The 22524-nt window shown below is 42.8% G+C and overlaps 2 protein-coding genes across 6 annotated transcripts in view; both read left to right on the top strand.

Moving 5' to 3' along the window:
• vav2 (vav 2 guanine nucleotide exchange factor) overlaps positions 1-22524 on the top strand; it is a 328621-nt gene that overhangs the window by 150222 nt on the left and 155875 nt on the right. The window lies entirely within an intron of this gene.
• On the top strand, positions 8939-9832 carry LOC308078206 (monoglyceride lipase-like; the record flags this gene model as incomplete). The annotated part of the gene is made up of 1 exon (XM_080419331.1): positions 8939-9832. One exon carries the CDS (start codon positions 8939-8941, stop codon positions 9830-9832), a length of 894 nt encoding a protein of 297 aa, XP_080275457.1.

The raw sequence follows: 22524 nt of genomic DNA, 5'->3' as shown, positions 1-22524 counted from the left end.
ATCACAACGTAATTTTCGCCGATCAAAACAATGGGGGGGACGTCACATCCGTTTTCATGTTTTTCCTTGTCTAATCTATGAAGAAGGGTGAGAGAGACCCAACGACATGATCAAAGCTGTCATGTGCTGCGCTCTAGTGGCGGATTTGTGCTGGGTCTTTACATTATGTGTCCTTAAATTATTTTCATGAGAAAAATTCAAAATATAAAAATAAAAAAACACGAAAATTGCTGGCACTGGGGGAGTACTTTATGAAAATACTCTGGCAGTCAAAGAGTTAAGACAGTTTAACAAATTACAACATTAAAATCAAAACACATTAAAAAGAACTTATGTAAGAACTTACATAAGTGAACGAAATACAATTAAAACGAACAACATGACACGTTGTATGTTGCATGCACCTTTCTAGTTGTTTTTACGGCGTGGCACAGTAGGGGCCGAGCCGTCTAGAAGAGAGTCTGTCTGTGTGTGTGTGTGTGTGTGTGTTTGTCTGTCTGGGGATAATCTCGCAGCAGAGGGACCAATAGATACATGCATAAAGAGGCTTCAGAGAGAGAGAGAGAGATTAAGAGACGTTTTAAGAATTAATTCATTATTCCCCCTTGTGAGATCCTATTCTATAAGACTCGATGAAACAGAAACATTATTGCATAGTGGGTTATATCATTACAGCATGCTATAGATAGCCCTGGAATCCCTCATGGACCACGGTATAGCCTACTTTTCCCCGTTCCAGGCAAATTCGATCTGAGTGCTGAGTGGATTCTGCCCAATCCCCTACTGTTCTGACCGGCTGACCCGCTTGTTTCTGGCTCAGGTATTGGGACAGATCTGACTGTATGATTGGATTATAACACCAGTGTTTTTCACTGTGACCTTGGTGCAGAGCAGGCTTGTCTCTCCGTGACCTCCGGAGACAATAGCATATTAGACCACTGATACATGGGGGGGTTAACCCATTGAAACCGGGAACGCGTCTGTGTAACCACTTTATCCATTTTTTAATACTATTGAAAAATAGCAGATCTACAAGCTCATTGCGCGGAGCTTGTAGATCTGCTATTTTTTTTTAAATCTTGACCATTTGTGCAAATATTTTTTTTTTAAGGGAAAATTTGTAGCTCAAGTCTTTGCTTCTAGGGGTCCCTGGAACAAAATATTTTGAGGTGGGGGGTCGGCGGACAAATATATATCATTTTGGGGGTCCTTGACGTGAAAAAGTTTGAGAACCACTGATATTAAAGCAACATAAGTTTTTCAGAAAACCGATTTAGAAGACATTTGTAGAATCCCCAGAGGCAAAGATTTGAGTTACACATGTTTGCTTTAAAAAAAAAAATATATATATATTCAAAGATTTGCACACATTTTCACGATTATTCAAACATAGCAGATATACAAGCTCATAGCCGCGCTATGAGCTTGTATATCTGCTATTTTTGAATAGCCAAAGAGATCTAAAAATGACACGGATTCTCTCCCGGTCTGAATGGGTTAAATACACCATACCGTACGTAGTCTGTGGGTTTATATCCCTGCTCTATACTCAATGTTAATCCTGACCTCATCCCCTCTCACCACTAATGCCCACACTGTCTGTGTGTGTGTGTGTGTGTGTGTGTGTGTGTGTGTGTGTGTGTGTGTGTGTGTGTGTGTGTGTGTGTGTGTGTGTGTGTGTGTGTGTGTGTGTGTGTGTGTGTGTGTGTGTGTGTGTGTGTGTGTGTGTGTGTGGAGATAGAGGGAAAACAACAGACTGGCGAGTGTGTATGTATGTAAGAACTAGTGGTGGAAAAGGTACTCAAATGTTTTACTTAAGTAAAAGTATCAATACTGCAATGCAGAAATACTCTGTTACAAGTAAAAGCCCAATTATTTCAACATTTACTTCAGTAAAAGTACAAAAGTATTGGCATCAAAATGTACTTAAGTACCAAAAGTAAAAGTGTGTTTCACAAGTGCTGAAAATGAATACAAATCTTTTGTAAATAGCAGATCTACAAGCCTTGCGACGCGTTGTGAGCTTGTAGATCTATTTTCAAATAGCCAGGGATAAAGTGTTTAATGCATGTTTTGTAATAATAATCTAAATCTACAAAGTAACTAGTAAGTTTTCAAATAATTGTAGTGGATTAAAAGTACAATATTTGCCTCTAAGATGTAGTGGAGTAAAAGTATTGGAAATTGGAAAGTAAAGTACAAATACCTCAGAATTGCACTTAAGTACAGTACTTGAGTAAATGTACTTAGTTACTTTCCACCACTGGTAAGTACGTTAGTGTGTGTGTGTGTGTGTGTGTGTGTGTGTGTGTGTGTGTGTGTGCGCGCGCATGCCCTTGCATGGAAATCTGTGTGTGTGTGTATGTGTGTGTGTGTGTGCGCGCGCCCTTACATGGAAATGTGTGTGTGTGTGTGTGTGTGTGTGGGTAGGATCCCAGCAGGACGGCAGTCTTGACGACTCCCCCACTGGGAACACCCGAGTAATTCCGTCTACAGCTCCAGTTAGTCTCCCCTCTTTCCTCTGCTTAAGGCGATCGATCCGTCCGCCCACTCACCCCGTCCACATCCCCACAAGACTGACTGGCTGTCAGAACACAGACACTGAGGAGGAGAGAGGCAAACTAGGAGAAAGAGCATAAAGGACGTAGAAAAGAGGAAAAAAACAGACGGGATGAATGGAGATAAAAGGCAGAATAGATTTGGGCCGTTATCTCAGAATGTGAAGAGTGCACACTAAGTCCAACGAGTGTTCGACGGCTTTCACGCGTGGTGTATTCTGGGACACGTTTATAGTATTTCTGTTTTACTGTTCGAGGCGCTTTTCTCAACCTTTTTTTTTTTTTTTGTATTCATGATGATTTTATACTTTCATAAGAAAAGAAGAAACTAGAAAAAGTGCTCCTCGGAGCACAGGTGTCCGCCAGGTCAGGTAGGTTATTGTGGCCTCCTGGTGGCGCTATAATATGCCAATGTGAAAAGGGTGCCATTTCTTCTTTAACGGCAATCGGACACTGCATGCATGATTTCAGGCATTTTGTTCCAAAAATGTGTTTAGCTAAATTAGACCTGCTGGTGGCGCTATAACAGGCCAATGTGAAAAGGGTGGCATTTTTTCCTCGGCCTAGTGGGAATGTGCGTGTGAAATTTCACAGAAATCGCAAGCTGCGTTCATGATTTGAGGCATTTTGTTCAAAACGGACCAATCCTGTAAACTTTGGAAGCCAACCTTAGCCAATGAGGATGGAATCTGGAAAATCCGGACAGATCCGGGTTGATCACATGACTATAGAGATACTGTGTACCGGTGACTTGCATGACGTTTGGATCAAATCTGTAGGAGTAATATAAAAAAATGGCTTTTGCACAAATCGGCCTCCTGGTGGCGCTATAACAGGCCCATGTGAAAGATTTGGGGCAGAGGTTCTGAATTGGCATCGAGAGAGTGTGTGTGCACAGTTTCGCAGCGACCGGGCCAACGGTGCCGGAGATTAGCTGCTAACGGACGGACGGACGGACGGACGGACGGACGGACGGACGGACGGGGTGCAAAACATACACTCTCGCCAAGAGTCGCCATGCCTTTCGGCCTGGCGGAGACAAAAAGCAAACTAATATGAATGAATAATCCCCCTGTTTGTAGCGATCAGTCACATTTATCCATTTGTATTAGTTGCTAGTCCTGCTATAGTGCGCCAAGCCAATATCGATCTGCTTCCCCCGTCCCCTATTACTCTATAACTTCTCCGTCGTATTCACAGCCATTTTATGCGTGCATGGCATCTCTCACATGCACACATGAGAACATTGTCACTTATTTGCAATACGCATACTGTACATGTAAAAACATACAGTACAGGAGACATACATACATACTGTATACACACACACACACACACACACACACACACACACACACACACACACACACACACACACACACACACACACACACTCTGTCTCCTTCACTCACGGTCCCCATCCATTCTTCCACATACCTTAATGAGGAAGCTCATTACAGCCAAGCAAGCCCTTGTTGCTCTGAATAAACAAGCAGACAGCTGCGGTGCTGTTCCAAGTAACTACTGGGCCTCTGGCTGCATATCTTATTGATCCCACCAACACAGCTGTGGATCTAACTTGTGTACTTGTGTCATTAATGTAGTGTTTGAGGACCAGGGCTCTGGGCCCTATAGGAGTTCATCAGGCTGCGGTATAATGTTTGTAGCTTGTGTGGTTTCAGGGAGGTGTCGGGGGATATACCCCCACCCAAACAGCCAGTAATGGGCCCCATCCCTGTCCTAACCGCTTAAAGGGGGAGACACTCTAGGCTGGTTTGTTTTCCAGTTCACGTAAAAAAACGACAGTACTTACTAGCCTGCCGTGTTTTTGCTCTGCTTTCTCGGAAAACAAACTACAGAATAAGCCTAAGGTTCGTCACAACGCATTGGTATTTTTTGAAACATGTTATTTTTTAAAATATAAAAAAGTTTCATCTTGAAACTTCCTGACTATAATGATGACATGCCCAATATAGTAACACCGGGTTGAAAGTGGTTTAGAAACCTTGAGGAAGGCAGTAAACCTTTACCTACTCCAGAGTTGCCGGTTCACATAGCAATGTGCAATTGTGCATGTGAAATTAATCCCTGTGGTAAACTCTACATTAGTATGACTGACAAATGCATTTTCCCTCATTCTTGCCTCTCTCTCTCTCTCTCTCTCTCTCTCTCTCTCTCTCTCTCTCTCTCTCTCTCTCTCTCTCTCTCTCTCTCTCTCTCTCTCTCTCTCTCTCTCTCTCTCTCCTATTAAGTTCTTTCTTTCTTTTTTCCCTTGTTGTACTTTTATTGGCTTCTTCCGTTTCATAAACGATTAATTGTTTTCACGAGATTGGTTTTAGAGATTGGTGCACCTGGCGCGCACATGCACAAACTGTTACTGTGCACATATCATGCATATAACACTTTTCCTTTGTTATCATGCCCTGGGTCTATTGATATGTGTAGCAGCAGCCTGGTTAAGTATCCAGACAGGTAGTCTTTTGGAACAGCTCACACCCCCTGCCCCCTTGTATGGGTCAGGTCCTTTATGTCTCTAGCTCCATGTCGCTGAGGTCAGCTTGCCATCTCATTATTTCATATCTCATTTTATTTATATGTGTGTGTGTGTGTGTGTGTCTGTGTGTGTGTGTGTGTGTATATGACCAGTACTCTGTTACAAGTAACAGTCCGGAATTCAAAATGTATTTGACTAAAAGTACAAAAGTATTGGTATCAAAATGTACTTAAAGTACCAAAAGTAAAAGTATTCAAATGTTTGAAAATAGCAGATCTACAAGCTCACTACGAGTCGCGATGCGACGCGTTGTGAGCTTGTAGATCGGCTATTTTCAAATAGCCTAGGTATAAAATAGGGCTAAAGTGGTTAATGTATGTTTTATAATGTAATAATGTATATCTGCAAAGTAACTAGTAACTAAAGTTTTCATAAAATTGTAGTGGAGTAAAAGTACAATATTTGCCTCTGAGATGTAGTGGAGTAGAAGTAAAAGTACTGACAATTGGAAATACACCAGTAAAGTAAAAATCACACCCAGTGTGAAGTGGGCGGTGTGGTCATCACAGTGGTCATCATAGTGATGGAAGCTCACTTCGATTTTTTTTCTTTTCGAAGTGCATAATCCTATTTATAGGTTATAATGTCATCATATGTCTCGCTAGCCAATCACAGTGCTGAATAGTCAGCCAATAGAGTCAGCCAATCACAGTACAGCTAGGGGTGTATTAATGAGCCAATCACAATACAGCTAATGAGGTGTCCCAACCCCACTTATAGGGGCGGCTACACTGCCCAAAAATACCTCAAAGGTACAGTACTTGAGTAAATGTACTTAGTTACTTTATACCACTGTATATGACATGATGATATATACAATTACAATTATATATTTTTGTCTCCGCCAGTATGGTGGAGAGTATGTTTTCGTCTCCGTCCTTCCGTGTGTGTGTCCGTCTCAGCCAAGCTAACATTGGTCAAGCTTCACGTGACACGTGACAATATGTTGTCACCAATGCTTTGATTGGCTAGCGAGACGCATGATGAAATAAAAACCTATGAATAGGTGATCTTTTGAAGTGAGCTTCCATCAGCCAAGCTAACATTGGTCAAGTGACACGTGACAATATGTAATATAAATAGGTAAGACAGGATTAATCAGGAACAGTACTGGCGGAGACCTGTGCTCCGAGGAGCACATTTTCTAGTTTATCATATTTTTTTCAAATGGAAACACCCTTACAGTATGTTTAGTACAAGCCTCTGATCCTGGGTGACTCAATATGTAATATGTGGGGCTTTCACTGTGCTTTGATTGAATTCAAAATGCAGCCTACCCTTACAGAGTGCATCCTCTGCAGAGACGCGTCACGTGATGCTACAGCTTAGTCATGCTGATGATTAGATATACTGTAGCATGACATGCAGCTGAGAAGTATGCTAATCTGTGAGCTGCATGGGTGGAATCGTGTACTGTATGTGCATGCAAAAAAAAAGAAAAGGGTGGGACTGCTCATCAGTGTATGTGCGTATCTGTGTTGCGTGGAATACCCGCATTTGTTTGTTTAAATGCTTTATGTACAGTAGGTCTGTTTTATGTGTGATGATTATTAGCCCATTAAAGCCGGGAAAGCATCTGTCATTATAGATTTATTTGGCTAATTCTAGCTATCCTATGAGCTTGTAGATCTGCTATTTTTGAAAAATCATGAAAATGTGTGCAAATCTTTGAATATATATTTTTTTCAAGCAAACATGTTTTACTCAAATATATACTTAAGAAAATAAATATAGTGAAAAAAAATAAATCAAAATGTTTTCTAAATCCTAATGTTGCTACATCAGTGGTGCTCAAACGTTTTTGTGTCGCGGACCCCCGCGGACCCCCATATCAAAATATTTTGTCCCAGGGGTTACTCAAATATTTAAGTAAAACATTTTGGAAAAATATCTATTTAAAAGATTTGCAAAAAAATATCAAGATTTTTCGAGAAAAAAAAATCTAAAATGACACAGATGCGTTCCCGGTCTTAAGGGGTTAATGCTTGCATTCACATCATTGTGCGTAGCTCCATGACACTAACAAACGCTTGCCCTGCAGTATGCATCGCTAGTATTCAGATATTAATGGTCACATCTGATCGTCTTTAAATCACCAACAAATTCCTCCTTATATGGGGGAAAACAATGAGAATGTTGATGCTGATGATGCATGATCTTTTAGCCTAGGATGGTGATTAGTGAATTCCTTTTCATCAGCAGTTAGTTGCCTAAGATGAACATTTTCACCGTGGGCCTTTTGCTGTGTTTTCCAGGATAAAATATATTTTGTTTTGTTTTTCTCTGCGCTGCGTGTGAGCATTAATTAGTGCTTGAATAAATGGTAATGAAAAGGATAGATCTGAAAAAGTGTAGCATGTGTTTCGTGTTTCAAGTTGTAACTTGATTGTGTTTCTTCTTTGTGTCAGATTGTGTGCTGTTTGATGCCATCTGAACAGATGAACTACTTTGAATAATATACATTGAATTATTATCCTGTTGTAATTTGTTTTGTTTTTTTGGCATTTCCCCTAATTTTCTCCCCAATTTAGTCGTTGACAATTCTCCACTGTGTCACTGCTAGCCGTTGCATTGCAACGCGGTCTGAGCTCGCATATCTGCTATTTTCGATGAATGTTCGCTTATTGTCGCCGAATGTTCGCCTATTATCACATGCCCAGAATATGGACGCTAGGGTGGTTAACTGCGTTTGTTTGTGCTAGTTGTAAACGTTCTGAAACGTTTACAATCGTGTCTTTGGATTCTCATCTGTCTACATCACAAAACTTTGATCTGAGCTGGTCTTTTACATACGAGGGTATCCGGAGTAGAGGTGTATCGCTACTAATGAAGTTTCCCCACTCTAATGTAATTAATTACAGCACTTATCTGACGAGGGGGAGAAGGGAAAAAAAACACAGCTCGATGGATTGAATTAGGTTGTAGCATCTCAGCCCTGGGATGGCAGACTGGAAAATGAATCATTATTATCTCCCAGTCACAACAACAGAGACACACACTGGCCTCATATCTGATCAATTAAGTCTGGGACTATTCTGTCCTCTCCACTTTGGCTGCATCCCCCAGATTATTATCTTCCAAGGATGTGCAAGTATAAAGAGACTCTGTTAAATTAATATTTGGGGTAAAGTATAATGATGAGAGGACACGTCCTGTCAAAGTCTGATCTGAATGTCTTAGCAAAGAAACAAGACAGGGTTTAATAATGGCATGGCTTTCCTGTGCACGTCGGCACTCCATATTTTGGCAATTTTGTTGTATTTTATTTGTTATTATTTTTACTGTAGCAGGTTGTTTGTTCACTCTATAACAACACTAGGGAAACTGAAACCACAACACTGACAAAAGAAAGTGCTGCTGGCCATGCAATTGGTCAGGCACAAACCGAGCCTTAACATTAGACCTTGCTAACGAGGAAGAGGGAGAACTCACTTAACTGGGTATATTAAATAAGTAAAGCCCTGTGAAACCCCCCTCCTCCGCTCTGGGGCTAACAGCAGGACGCACTAGAAAGGTCAACCTCTCAACAACACAGGAAGAGATGCGGTCACACGGGGAGGTTATCTAGAGGGCATGCAGGAACTCCATATTTGGGCAAAAAGTCCATATTTGGGAAAACATTTGTTGAAGTGTGGAACTCCATATTTGGGCAGAAACTCCATATTTGGGCAAGGTTTGGCTGACATACATACATATATGTAACATTACCATGAGCTATGCCCAAGAGCTGTTACGCCTTACAAAGAGGCTGACGGGAGCGTTTTCACCAGAATATTCCCCGTCATATCAGATGGGAGCGTCCAGATCTTTACTTTGTCCCCCTCCCATGCTGAAGCCGGGAGCTTCGCGGCGGAGGTCGCCACAAGGCGTCCCCTACGACGACCTCGAGCATTTCGTCAACGCCGACGGGCTGCACCTGTTCTGCCGCTACTGGGAGCCGGAGGGTCCGCCGGCGGCTCTGGTCTACGTCGCCCACGGGGCGGGAGAGCACTGCGGGCCGTACGACGAGGTCGCGCGGAGGCTGAAGGCACTGTCGCTGTGCGTGTTCGCCCACGACCACGTGGGTCACGGACAGAGCGAAGGGCCCAGGATGAACGTGAAGGACTTCCAGGTGTACGTCCGGGACTCGCTGCAGCACGTCGACCTGATGAAGGCTCGCCACCCGGGCCTGCCCGTCTTCATGGTGGGACACTCCATGGGCGGCGCCGTCGCCATCCTCGCGGCGTGCGAGAGGCCCGGCGAGTTCGCCGGCGTGGTCCTCGTAGCCCCCATGGTGCAGATGAACCCGGACTCGGCCACGCCGTTCAAGGTGTTCCTGGCCAAGATCCTGAACCACATACTGCCCGGCTTCACCCTGGGCGCCATCGAGTCCAGGTGGGTCTCGCGGGACCAGAAGCAAGTGGCGGCCTACAAGGCGGACGCGCTGAACGCCCACGGGGGGATGTGCGTGGCGTTCGGCGTGCAGCTGATGGGGGCGGCGGCGCGCGTCGAGCGGGAGCTGCCGTCCGTCGCCTGGCCGTTCCTGCTGCTGCACGGCGACGCGGACAAGCTCTGCGACATCAGGGGGTCCAGGCTCATGTACGACAAGGCCCAGAGCGGAGACAAGAGGCTCAAGGTGTACGAAGGAGGGTACCACTCCCTTCACCGTGACCTCCCGGAGGTGGCGGAGTCCGTGCTGAATGAGGTCACCGGGTGGATCAGAGAGCGGCTGCCCCAATAGGACCCTGAAACGCCCCTGGGAATCTATGATTTGAATAGTCAAGTCAGAGACCCCCACAGTCAACCGAGATTCTTTGATTTGAGCAGTTTATTTTTTAAGTGTTTTGCCTGTCGATTTCTTGCCAATAGCGTCAAGTTAGTTTCACCTACTTCTAAGTTGGTCTACTTACTTCTAGTGCAATCTGGGAACCCATCGCCAACTGAAAATGAAAAACAGCGCCCTCTGCTGTTTGTTCTATGTCTGTTGGCTCTGGGCGGAAGAAAACGTGACACCAGTGCGCAAGGAAACCGGGGTTTAGAGGTCTGCCTTCAGCTTTCACTTCCGGTGGGTGCCACTATGTTTTCATTCCCACTAACAATATTTCTACACGGAACACTAACACCACTTCTCCCAGAGAACATGGATCGTTTTGGTTATAAGCCCACTTGTTTCTATGATGAAAGAGTAAGTTAAAATGTGAATATCTTTCCGTGGTTTTGTCTGCTCCGCGGACGCTATTGTTAAATTAGTTTGGGTTTGTTTCGAGGGGGAAAGATCGACGGACATGTGAATCCCGCCCACTACATTTGATTGGGTAAAGCGCGGCCTGCTTCCTGATCTGAATGCGCACACGTTATGACGAACCTCCCCGACAGATTCCAACGCAGTGCAGAATCTGTTCTTGAGAGATTACTTCTAGTGTAGGTAGACTTAAACATGAAACCTGTGTTGACTAATCATATTACAATTCTATTGTAGCTGTGTTGACGTTGGTGAGAAATAAACAAAACAACGGACATGGGTAAACTTAATTTTTACGATATGAAAGCTCACAACGTGTTGCAATGCAACATATTGAGAGCTCGTAGGTCTGCTATTTCCAGTACTTGACACCGGCACGCAACGAAGTATAAATCAAGCTTTAGTGCCCCTGTTAACATATAGAAAAACAGTCACTCCCTGGTATGGAGCTGAAACCAGGCGGCATCATTTCTCTAACACTTATAGTGGCTCTGTTATGACAGCTAATGCAGCAGGGGGATTCTGGGGGTTTGATATAGCTCTAATAGTATATGGTTTGCCAGCCGACACCGTCTTGTGTTCGTGTGCGTCTGTAAAACCGAACACCCCTCCCCCCACTCCCCCCCCCCCCCCCCATCCTCTGAGCTGCCTGCACGCGCCCCCAAAACCACAATCCCATCCCTCTCTCTACCCGAGGGAAGGAGAACATCACACGTCTTTATCTCCGTCTGGCCGACACTCTCTCCATATTCCACCCGCTAAATTATACTTCCTCTGCGTCTGTGATGGAGAAGTAAAAACGGCAGACGATAAGTCTGAAGGCTGTGAATATGGAGTTTCTATATAAATGGCCGTTTTCAAGCGGGAAGGCTTTCCCGACAGAGTGAGCCAAATGACTGCAGAGCTCTGTGAGAGGAGATAGGATGAGATGGATCTGAGGGAGAGAGAGAGAGAGAGAGAGAGAGAGGGAGAGAGAAATTAAGAGTCGCTGGAAATGCGAGTGGGAGTGAGAGAGGGAGTGAGAGAGAGAAGCAGATGGTTTTATCTGTTATTCTGCCATACCTCTCCGTAAAGCCTATAGAGTATTGGTTCCCGTTATCTGTGTTGGTCCATATTAGGTACTGACAGACAAGACAGGTTTTAAAAACTAACACATCAAACAAGGGGAGCACAAAACCAGCCCAGGCCCGTTGCTTCAAACAGCCTCAACTTCCTCCAGACTTCCTTGAAACGTAGAAAACATTCATGGAAACTATAAGAGCAAGTATGCAATCTGTATTGGTATAACGTAGAACGCTGCCGTCGAGTTTTACATTCCTGAAATAAACCGCCGTATTATCTTGAAAGACACGAAGCAGACCACTTCACGTTTTTCACATGAAGGTACCTAATGACAGACAAACTCTTGAGTCACGTTAGACCAATGGTTTTCAGCTAATTTTTTACTCATATTTACTTAAATATAGTGAAAAAATAAATCAAAATGTTTTCTAAATCCTAACAGTTTTTTGAAAGACGTTATGTTGCTACATCAGTGGTGTTCAAACTTTTACATGTCAAGGACCACCCAAAATATATATATTCCAAGATTTGCATCCTAAACTATGCACCGTATGTATAAGTGTTCTACAAGGTTTTAATCCATATAGGATAGATCTGTATTTTGTCATACATATCTTCATAGTCTCATTCAGCTCCACAGTTTGTATTTTTAAGCCAGGAGTTCTGAGATATGTCTTAGTTTGTGACCAAAACGTCTTTATAAACTCAAAGCATTGGTGAACACAGTATGTGGGGCATTTCTTTTCCCCGTTTTGGCTTAGTTTACAAAGAGTGGGAAATTAAGTTAGGATAGTCAAGACAGACAGACACCCACACACACTGTACTGTATACGTTCACATCATAACACAGTTCTGTGTTATGATTTCCCATAATGCAAGAGACAACAGTGATATGGAACAGCTGTCTTCTTTCCGGCCTCCCAGTTTCACCGCTGTCCAAGCTGGTTAACCCGTTAATACCTGAGGCCGATTCTACAAAATGTCTTCCAAATCCTACAGTTTTCTTTTGTTGTGAAAAAAAACGTACAGTATGTTGCTATAATATCAGTGGTTCTCAAACTTTGTCATGTCAAGGACCATCTAAAAATATTTTGTAATAGGGACCCCCCAGAAGCAAAGATTTGAGTCAAAAATGTTAAAAATATATATATATATATTCAAATATTTGCACAAATGTTCAAAAATAGCAGATCTACAAGCTCATAAATGCTGTCTGACGAGTACTGTAGCGACATACTGTACCATGATGAGCTCACCTCAGCCAGAGAAGCCAAGGCACACTACACCATGACCCCCCCCCCTCCTCCGCCGCACGTTAGATACTAACTCCGACAAGGAATTAACTCTATTACAGGCAAAGACTGACCTTTTTTATCACCGGGGTCCTTTCTTTTTTTTTACCCTTTTGACCTCTGTATTGTCTCTATGGACCGTTTTAACCCATTCAATCCGGGTGACGCATCTGTCATTTTAGATTTCTTTGGGCTATTCAAAAATAGCAGATCTACAAGCTCATAGCGCGGCACCGAGTGCCGCGCTATGAGCTTGTAGCTCTGCTATTTTTGAAAAAGCATGAACATTTTTGTGCAAACATTTGAATATATATTCTTTAAAGCGAACATTTGTAACCCAAATCTTTGCTTCTGGGGGTCCCTGGGACAAAATATTTTACAAACGTTTGCTTAAAAATATATATATTTAAAGATTTGCACACATTTTCACGTTTTTTTTCAAAAATAGCAGATCTACAAGCTCATACAAGCATGAGCTATGAGCTTGTATATCTGCTATTTTTGATTCGCCAAAGAAATACAAAATTAAATGACACAGATGCGTTCCCGGTCTTAATGGGTTAATGTGTGTGTGTGTGTGTGTGTGTGTGTGTGTGTGTGTGTGAACCTTGAATGGGAGGCCCCCAAAAATCCTCGGCCGGCCATTTTCGATCCCAGAGGTCAAGGCCGTGTTGATGTATCTGTCATCACTCTGCTTGCAGAGCAGGGTCTTGGGGACGTGCAGGAGAGTGACATGCGACCTCACAGTCAGCCTGCAGAGCATGACCAAAGCCTCGTGAAGGTCAGCGCTCAGGGAAATGAAGAGGTCATCTTTTTCTCTCTTTTTTTGTTGTTGTTGCTGAGGTTACATTTCCACCGGCTAAAAAGACGCACCAGCTCTCTCTCCTCCACCCCACGCACGCACACACCCTCACCCAATGTCACCTAGCTGTACTGAAGTATGGATTTAGTGTGTGTGTGTGTGTATATGTAGATGTATCTGTGTGATACACAGTAGTATCCTTGGTGTTAATTTAACCACTCAAACCCTTTACTTTTTTTGTCGGGTTTATACAGTGGTGGAAAAAGCACTCAAATGTTTTACTTAAGTAAGAGTATCAATACTCTTTTCCAGGTAAAAGTCCGGAATTCAAAATGTGCTTGAGTAAAAGTACAAACGTATTGGTACCAAAATGTACTTAAAGTACCAAAAGTAAAAGTACTATCATGTTTGAAAATAGCAGATCTACAAGCTCACGACGCGTTGTGAACTTGTAGATCTGCTATTTTCAAATAGCCTAGGAATAAAATAGGGAGTATAGACAATTGGAAATACTCCAGTAAAGCAAAAGTACCTCAAAATTGTACTATATATATATATATATATATATATATAGGGAGAGAGGTATATCTGTGTGATACACAGTAATATCCTTAGTGTTAATTTAACCACTTAAACCCTTTACCTTGGGTTCATGTATAGGTCGATGTGTGTGTGTGTGTGTACTGTGTATGTATGCAGACAGGCTGCATTAATGTGCATCTGATGCTCTGGGACTGCCTGGGAACGTGTGACTTCACTTCACTCGAGCAGCTTAACCCCTCGGAGGCCTATATGTGACACAACGCTCCCTCTGCAGATGGCTCTGTGCTCGTATACTTCTCCAGAGGCCTCCCTCAGGGTTCCTTGGGGAGATTATATATATACAGTATGTGATACTGTATGTGTTTCTATGCTTGGGAGAGTCGGAAGAGGTTTTAGCGCTGCTCTCTGATTACTAGTATTGGGACTCTTCATCTCATTTGATTGTTAAGCCATTAAGACCGGGAACACATCTTGTGTGTCATTTTTAGATATCTTTGGCTATTCAAAAATAGCAGATATACAAGCTCATAGCGTGGCACCGAGCGCCGCGCTATGAGCTTGTAGATCTGCTATTTTTTAGAAATCGTGAAAATGTGTGCAAATCATTGAATATACCGGTATATATTTTTTTGGGCGGTCTAGCCGCCCCTATAAGTGGGGTTGGGACACCTCATTAGTATTAGTTTCCTGCACTGTGATTGGCCCATTAGTAGACCCCTAGCTGTACTGTGATTGGCTGACTCTATTGGCTGACTCTATTCAGCACTGTGATTGGCTAGCGAGACACATGATGACATTAATAACCTATAAATAGGATTATGCACTTCCAAAAATCAGTTTTTTTTGGAAGTGAGCTTCCATCACTATGATGACCACTGTGATGACCACACCGACCACTTCACACTGGGTATGATGTTTTTTAAAGCAAACACTTTTAACTTTTTTTCAACTCAAATCTTTGCTTCTGGGGGGGGGGCCCTGGAACAACATATTTTCAGATGGGGGTCCACGGCCCATTTTGGGTGTCCTTGACAAAACTTGACAAGTTTGAGAACCACTGATATTATAGCAACATATGTTTTTTCTAAAAACTGTTAGGATTTAGAAGACATTTGTCTTCTAATCCCCCCAGAAGCAAAGATTTGAGTTACAAATGTTCGCTTAAAAATATATATATATATATTCAAAGATTTGTACAAACTTTCCACGATTTTTTAAAAATTGAATAGCCCAAAGAAATGACACATGATTCTTACCCGGTCTAAATGGGTTAATGTAGTCCTGCTGGCTTGTACGGTATCTCTGTGGTGTATCTCTCAAGTGGTTCTGCTTATTATGTTGGTCCCGTGCGTTTGCGTGCGTGCGCGCGCGCTCCTACCCCGCGTACAGAGACACAAGATAAGAAGTCATTCTCAGGCCCAGAGTGACTGGCAAGGGAGGAGAAGACGGGAGCCAAGATGAGAGTAAAAGACGAGCTTCTCTTCTTGCTCTCATCAGATATTTCAAAGAGATCTAGATAAAAATGTACTGTACTTTTGGTAGAGCGGGTAGATTAATTTGTTTCCATTTTTATGTTTGCAATTAATTCAGGAGTTGCTTTGCGGTTGAACAGATTTTATGTGTTTTGGCATCTCATTGTGGTTATACATTCATTTCTAAGGTAGTGAGCAATACCAGCGCTTCAGCGGTCTTTGTTGGTTATTGCCAGCATTTAGAGAGGGTTTTAAATCAGTCATGTGAGAGTCGGACTTTGTCTACTTGCTGGCTTGGAACTATCGTTCGTTCAGACGGTGATGCAAACCACTGGACTGCTGAATCTCACTCATATAATCTGTTTAATTTCAGCCACACTCTAAAAGCCAAAGAGCATTGCAGTAAGGGAACTCATTTCATGGGTAAATGCTTAGTACTGTTGCATTCTTTTCACCGTAAAGTCAAATGCTTTCCAACACAAAATGTGTGAAGACGGGGCTTGTCACTTTATTTCTTTGTTTACTTTTTTAAAGAGCAATATGTTAAGTTTTTTTTACAGTCTATAAGATAATACTGTACAATATATATTTTGTAATGGCATTATATTGTTCTATTAGCATATAGCACACTGCACAATGTTTTCTTTATTTAAGTTATGTATTTGTTATTGTGTAATCTAATGTTATCTTGTTAATCATGGGCCTTGGTATTTCTGATCTCTTCATATGCTGTGATGGCTGAATTTCACCCCGCGGGGATCAATAAAGTGCGATCTAATCTTACGTAATCTAATTTTACACTCAACCTTTTTTTTTACCACTTAACCCTTGTTAGAACACACAGCCAACCACATTTCACACTCACTATTCTGCTGTTTGAAGCTTTTAACCCATTAAAACCGGGCGTCACTTCGTGCCGCGCTGCGAGCTCATCTGCTGTTCCTGTTTGTGAAATATTTTGAAGAAAATAGTTTTTCAACATTTATTTTTACACAAATCTTCTCTTCTGGGGGTCCCTGGCACAAACCATTTTCAGATGGGTGGTCCACGGCCAAATATATATAAGTTTGGGGGTCCTTGGCACAAAAAGACTTTGAGAACTACCGATTCAGAATGCATTTGTAGAATCGGCCTCAGGTCTTAATGGGTTAATGCCAATACTGCCCCCCCCCCCCAACACACACACACACACACACACACACACACACACACACACACACACACACAAAACCCCTCAGTCAGCTGAAAATGGATGTCTCTTAATTATATCCTCTCCAAAAAACTAAGTGTTGCATGACACAGTTTTGCCTGCATACAGTACATATTTCTCTAGTGTGTGTGTGTGTGTGTGTGTGTGTGTGTGTGTGTGTGTGAGCACACACACACATCCCTTCTGGACACCCCGCTGTGTGTACACTGTAAAATCCTCAGTGTTAACGTGACTCTGAGAGGGTGCAAAGGACCCACACTTCCCATCGGATCACGTTTTTAACCCATTCAATCCGGGAACGCATCTGTGTCACTTTAAATTTTCTTTGGCTATTTGAAAAATAGCAGATCTACAAGCACCAAGTCCTCGTAGATCACCAAGTGCCGCGCTATGAGTTTGTAGATCTGCTATTTTTGAAAAAAAGAATTGTGAAAATGTGTGCAAATCTTTGAATATATAAATAAACATAAACTTTTAAGTAATTTTTTTGCTTCTGGGGGTCCCTGGAACAAAATATTTTGAGATGGGGGTCCGCGGCCAAATACATCATTTTGGATGGTCCTTGACATGAATTTAACCGTTAGGATTTAGAAGACATTTGTAGAATCCCCAGAAGCGAAGATTTGAGTAAAAAAAAATCTGCTTTAAAAAAAATATGTATTCAAAGATTTGCACACATTTTCACCTTTTTTCAAAAAAATATAGCAGACCTACAAGCTCGTAGTGCAAGTGCTTGTAGATCACCAAGTGCCGCGCTATGAGCTTGTATATCTGCAATTTTTTTTAAAGCCAAAGTATAAAATAGTGGTTACACAGATGCGTTCCCGGTTATAAGGGGTTAACCACATGAAAAACCCTAGCGCCGCTATCCTGGGGGTGAACAACATGCTGCTGTTGTGCTGATGTTGCTACTGCGTACATCCCTTCTCGACACCCCCGCTGTGTGTGCACACACTGTAAAAATCACTCAGTGTTAACTTAACTCTGAGAGGGCGCAAATTGGAACCCAAACGGGTCCATTTGGGTTCCATTTGTGCCCTCTCAGACTCAACAATGGGATGAAAGGCGGAGGTAGAGCGAGGACACGGATGCGAGAGATATAGAAACGGACACGGAGCAGACAGTCCTTCAGGGTGTTTGGGTGCTCCGACCTGACCCACACTTCCCGTCGGATCATGTTTAGCCACATGAACAAACCCCTAGTGCCCCCTGTGTCCTGGGGGGTGAACAACATGCTGTTGTTAAGCTGATGTTTCTATTGCTGCCTTCGTAAATTCTACACGTTTTTTTTCTTCTTATCTTATCTTTCTCATTCTTTTCTCAGCTTTATCTTTCTTAGCTTGATGATTGCTGTTGTCGTTATGCTGACGTTGCACAGTATTTTCCATGGACTTCACACGCTTGCATTTCACTGCTTGTACCTGTATAGATAGATGGATAACCTAATCGCCAGAGATAGCACAGCATAATAGAAGTACAGGTACAGAAGGGTAACATCACAATAAAAAACATCCTTAAACAAATATTAATAACAGTAAAGTATTCAGACGGATACCTGTATGAGTAGTGACAAATAAATCTTGATTCTTGGACATTCGTCACAAATAGCAGTTTCTACAAGATGTGATACTTGTGAGCTTTGGCAAAGAGATTTGGTGTTGAGGGGAAAAAGGAGCGGGCCAAGTATATAGAGTCCTTAGTTGACCCCAGTCAACTAAGTATATACGGTTTATATACAGTGTATGATGTTGATCTATGCTGCATGAACCTGAATGTCGGCATTATTTGGTGTTTGGTGGAACGGAACAGGAAAAAATAACAAATTGTATTGTTTTAGATTGTCTTTTTTATGCCTTTATTATAGATAGGACAGTAGGCTCCCAGTAAATGGGGAGAGAGAGATGGGGAGTGACACGCATCAAAGGCCATCGGAATCGGGACTCGAACCCGCAACGCGCTGTCAGGCTACATTGTAGCCTAGGTGCCTGGACCGCCAGCCCAAATTGAAAAAAAAAAGTTAATGGAAAACGGAAAGTTTCTTTGAGAACTATTGAATAAAAGATAAGAAAAGAATCCAATAACTTCATGATAAATCCAATATTTTTCACACGTTTTTTGTAAGTAATATATTTTGTTTGAACTCCACCTGCTCCCATTGTCCAGCTAAGATAACCTGTCCTCTCTTACTTTTGCAGGACACCTACAGTGTATGTGTACCTGTTTGAGTAACGGTTTTAGATTGCATTGGTAATATTGCCTCTGGAGTGATTCTCTTCTCCAGTCTACAACCATCTATGGTCAAGATTGCAATGTGGTGATCATCTGGTATAGCACATCTTCTATTCTCTCTCTCTCTCCCTCCCTTCTTCCCTATTTTACGACACCGATGAAGATATTCCCAAAGGAGAAATTCACACTCACCAATGCAGAATATTACATAAAAATAGAGCTGTTATATATATTATTATATTATTATTTTGTTAGACAAATAAATGCGTATATGCGTTGGTAGCTTGTAGATCAGCTATTTTCTGTGAATGTTCCCTCCTAAATGGGGATTGTTGGGGTTCAAAGAGCTCAATAATTTCAGTCACCAAGTATGACAAAAACACTGGAATTTGTTATTGTTGTGATGCTACAGCAACAAATTGACTTCCAAAGTGTTACAATGCATAATCGCCCATGATTCAAACACAAACGAACACATTTGAAGTGCTGCTGGAACGGTGTAAGTCCATGTCCATACCATACAAAACACAGTCAATCAATGGTGTTGTGTCTAGAGCAGTAGGTGTAACATAGTCACATAAAAAGCAACAAACAAACCACAACCTTGTCTTAAGTTTCTGGTAGAAAAGCCTTAACAAAGTTTGAATGGCTTTTATTTTTGTAATTTCACAGACACAGACCAAAAGGGCAGGGCAACACTATGCACCTCAAAGGGTTTCGTTCTTTCATACAACGGCAACAAGTTGATTTGATCACCCAAGAGCTGAAACCGCTGGTCTTCTGTCACCCCCCACCCCACCATCCTCCGCACACTGCTGGGCCATAAATCATCTCCACATGAGAATAAAATCTGTCGTGGAGCGTTTCCTCTTGCCTGCCATCCTCGCGCCTATACCTTCCCCTCTTTGCTGTTTGATCACTTTGATTTGTTCAAACAGAATAGGGCTCTCTGTGTTTACTTGGGGGGGGGAGAGGGTTGCACTCCGCAGGTGGCGTATCTGGGTGTACTTTTCATTTATTTTTAATGCAGGACGTGGACACAGGCTCTCTCTCGCCCCGCTTGCCTTTTCCCCCGCCTCTTGTTGCACTCTCTTGCCCCTGCAGTGGTCACTGATGGGGAGGGTAAACGCTCGAAATGTGAAGGTCGGCTTTAGCGCGTGCTGCTTTACTGCACAAGCAGCTAGCCCGGCTGCCACCACAGATCTGAGGGCAAGATGTCATTACCATTTTCACATCCATGTTGCTGTAGCCAAACCCAAAGCCTGATGGATCTGAATGTCCCTGGGTGGGGGTTGGACCATATCTATACTCTTCTGTCTATCTAGACCGGTGGTTCTCTACCTTTTTCATTGCAAGAAGGATCCTAATTTACTTGACATAGAGCCACGGACCCCATTTGATGAGATTCTGTCTGTCAGACCCAAATCTTAGAATATTCTGTTATTGTTGGGTAGGATTTTGTCCAGAATTCCATGTTGCATTGATGTGGTAGAGAGGATTGCAGGCAGACTATGATCGACATTACAATTCTATATCCTCTAATTGTGTTAACGTCTTGTACATGAAGTAATGCTGATATTTAACGATTGATACGTTTTATGGGGACCGCCTGGAACTCTGTCAATGACCCCTGGTGGTCCCCAGGCCCTACGTTGAGAAGCACTGAGTCAGTTCAGGGCAGTCTGTTCACACAGATGTGTGTCCCTCTGTTGCCTCCATAAAGTAATGGACGTTGCTAACAGCAGTGGAGGTTTCTGGCAGAGCTGCATAAATTATATTGTTATTCTTTTGTGTGTGAATTGGATCATATTTGGATGATGGACTTTTCACACACGCATGCACATATCTATTAGTCTGTCCGTCTATCAGTGTTGATTTTGACAACACATCTTGTTTTTGAAATTCCATTTGAAATGTTTCTAGTTTTTGTCTAGTTTTTGTCGACTAAATATATTATAGTCGACTAAATCTACAGTTGATTTAGTCGACTAAAATGTATTTTGGCGGTGCCTTGATGGCGTCGCAATGGCAGATTTTTTTACACTCGGTTGCATGCTGAAAATAGCCGATCTACAAGCTCACAACGCGTCGCAGCGCGGCGCGTTGTGAGCTTGTAGATCTGCTATTTTCAGCGCGCAACACCCGAGCGCAAGCAAACAAAAAATGACTTGTCTTTTAGTTCTACTGGATCTCTTCCCCACTAGTCCCTCCGTAACATTTTTTATGTCGTTTTCGTCAGTGAAAAAAGGTAGTCGACAAAAATTTTTCGTCATATTTTTCGACGAAATCAACACTGCTGTCTATCTGCACACAGTATCAAACATAAGAAAGACATTCCTAATGTAGTTCACAGTTTTTGATGTACAATAAAATGAAAAATGGGGGGAAAAAACTAAACAAAACCACAAAAACAAAAAAAACAGCCACACTGCAGTAAAGCTGTTTGAGCCTATAAAAGCCTGTTTGATGTTCACGCTGCAGGCTCAGCCTGTGAAGTGCAGTGGAAGTGTGCCAGACGGGGCAGTGCAGCCAGTGGACAGAGGGCCGTCTTTCATCCGTGTAGCGGGGAAGCCCCATGCCACTGTGGCTGCCCACAGAACCTCACACAAAGCTGCCTCTGTCCCCCCCCCCCCCCCCCCCCCCTCTCTGTCCCCCTGCCAGCGGGCACCGTCCCCATAGGGTGGGGAAGGGGGGGGCATAGGAATGTCTCTCTCACGCATACGCACGTACACACACACACACACACACACACACACACACACACACACACACACACACACACAGTCACAATACCACACAGAAACATACTGGATATGAAGCACACGCTCACACCAACACATACATACAACTGCATGCATCTGTGTGTCTGTACTAGTAGACTGTAACAAAGAATGGACAGCGTTACACCCATAGACATACAGACTGTAAATGAAGCCTATTTTTCAGCAATTTCAAATACGCCATCTTTCTATATCGCGTCATATCCTATGCAACCGGAAATGAATGCTATTGGTTGGGACCAGAGCAGGGGGTGGGGAATGAATGCTATTGATTGTGTAGCTTGTCAATCAAATCATCACAATGTAGCCACGCCCCTCCTACAGCATACCCTACTTAATCATCAATTAATTTGAAAATAAATGGGACCATAATTTAACAAAACGCATATCATGGTGATTGAAAGAAGACTTTAAACTAGCGACTGGAAGCATTGTAGTATTTATGAGAATGTTTATTAAGGTAATAAAATCTAGTCTAAAGTTCGGCAAAAACCCATCCGCTTGCATTGAGCGTTATGGGGATGCGTGTGTGCTTTCATGCAAGTGTGTGTTTGTTTGTGTGTGTGTGTGTCTGTGTAGCCATGAGAGGTTGTATATCTCAGGTGGCTTAGCATATCAGAGCAGCATGTGCCCACAGCGTGCAGCTGCCTGCTCGCCAGCCTGTGTCACACTGACAGTCAGAAAGACACCAGGGTTCATTAACGCGCCATCCAAGTGCACAGACCTGCTAATTACACTGAGCTTCAACACAGCAAAAAGACTCATCGTTCGAGCACCTTAACCACTTGAACCCTGGCATCC

This window comes from Gymnoscopelus braueri (genome assembly GCF_963280865.1).
Source record: "Gymnoscopelus braueri genome assembly, chromosome: 22".
Lineage (NCBI taxonomy): Eukaryota > Metazoa > Chordata > Actinopteri > Myctophiformes > Myctophidae > Gymnoscopelus > Gymnoscopelus braueri.
This window is presented reverse-complemented; position numbering and strand designations above follow the sequence as displayed.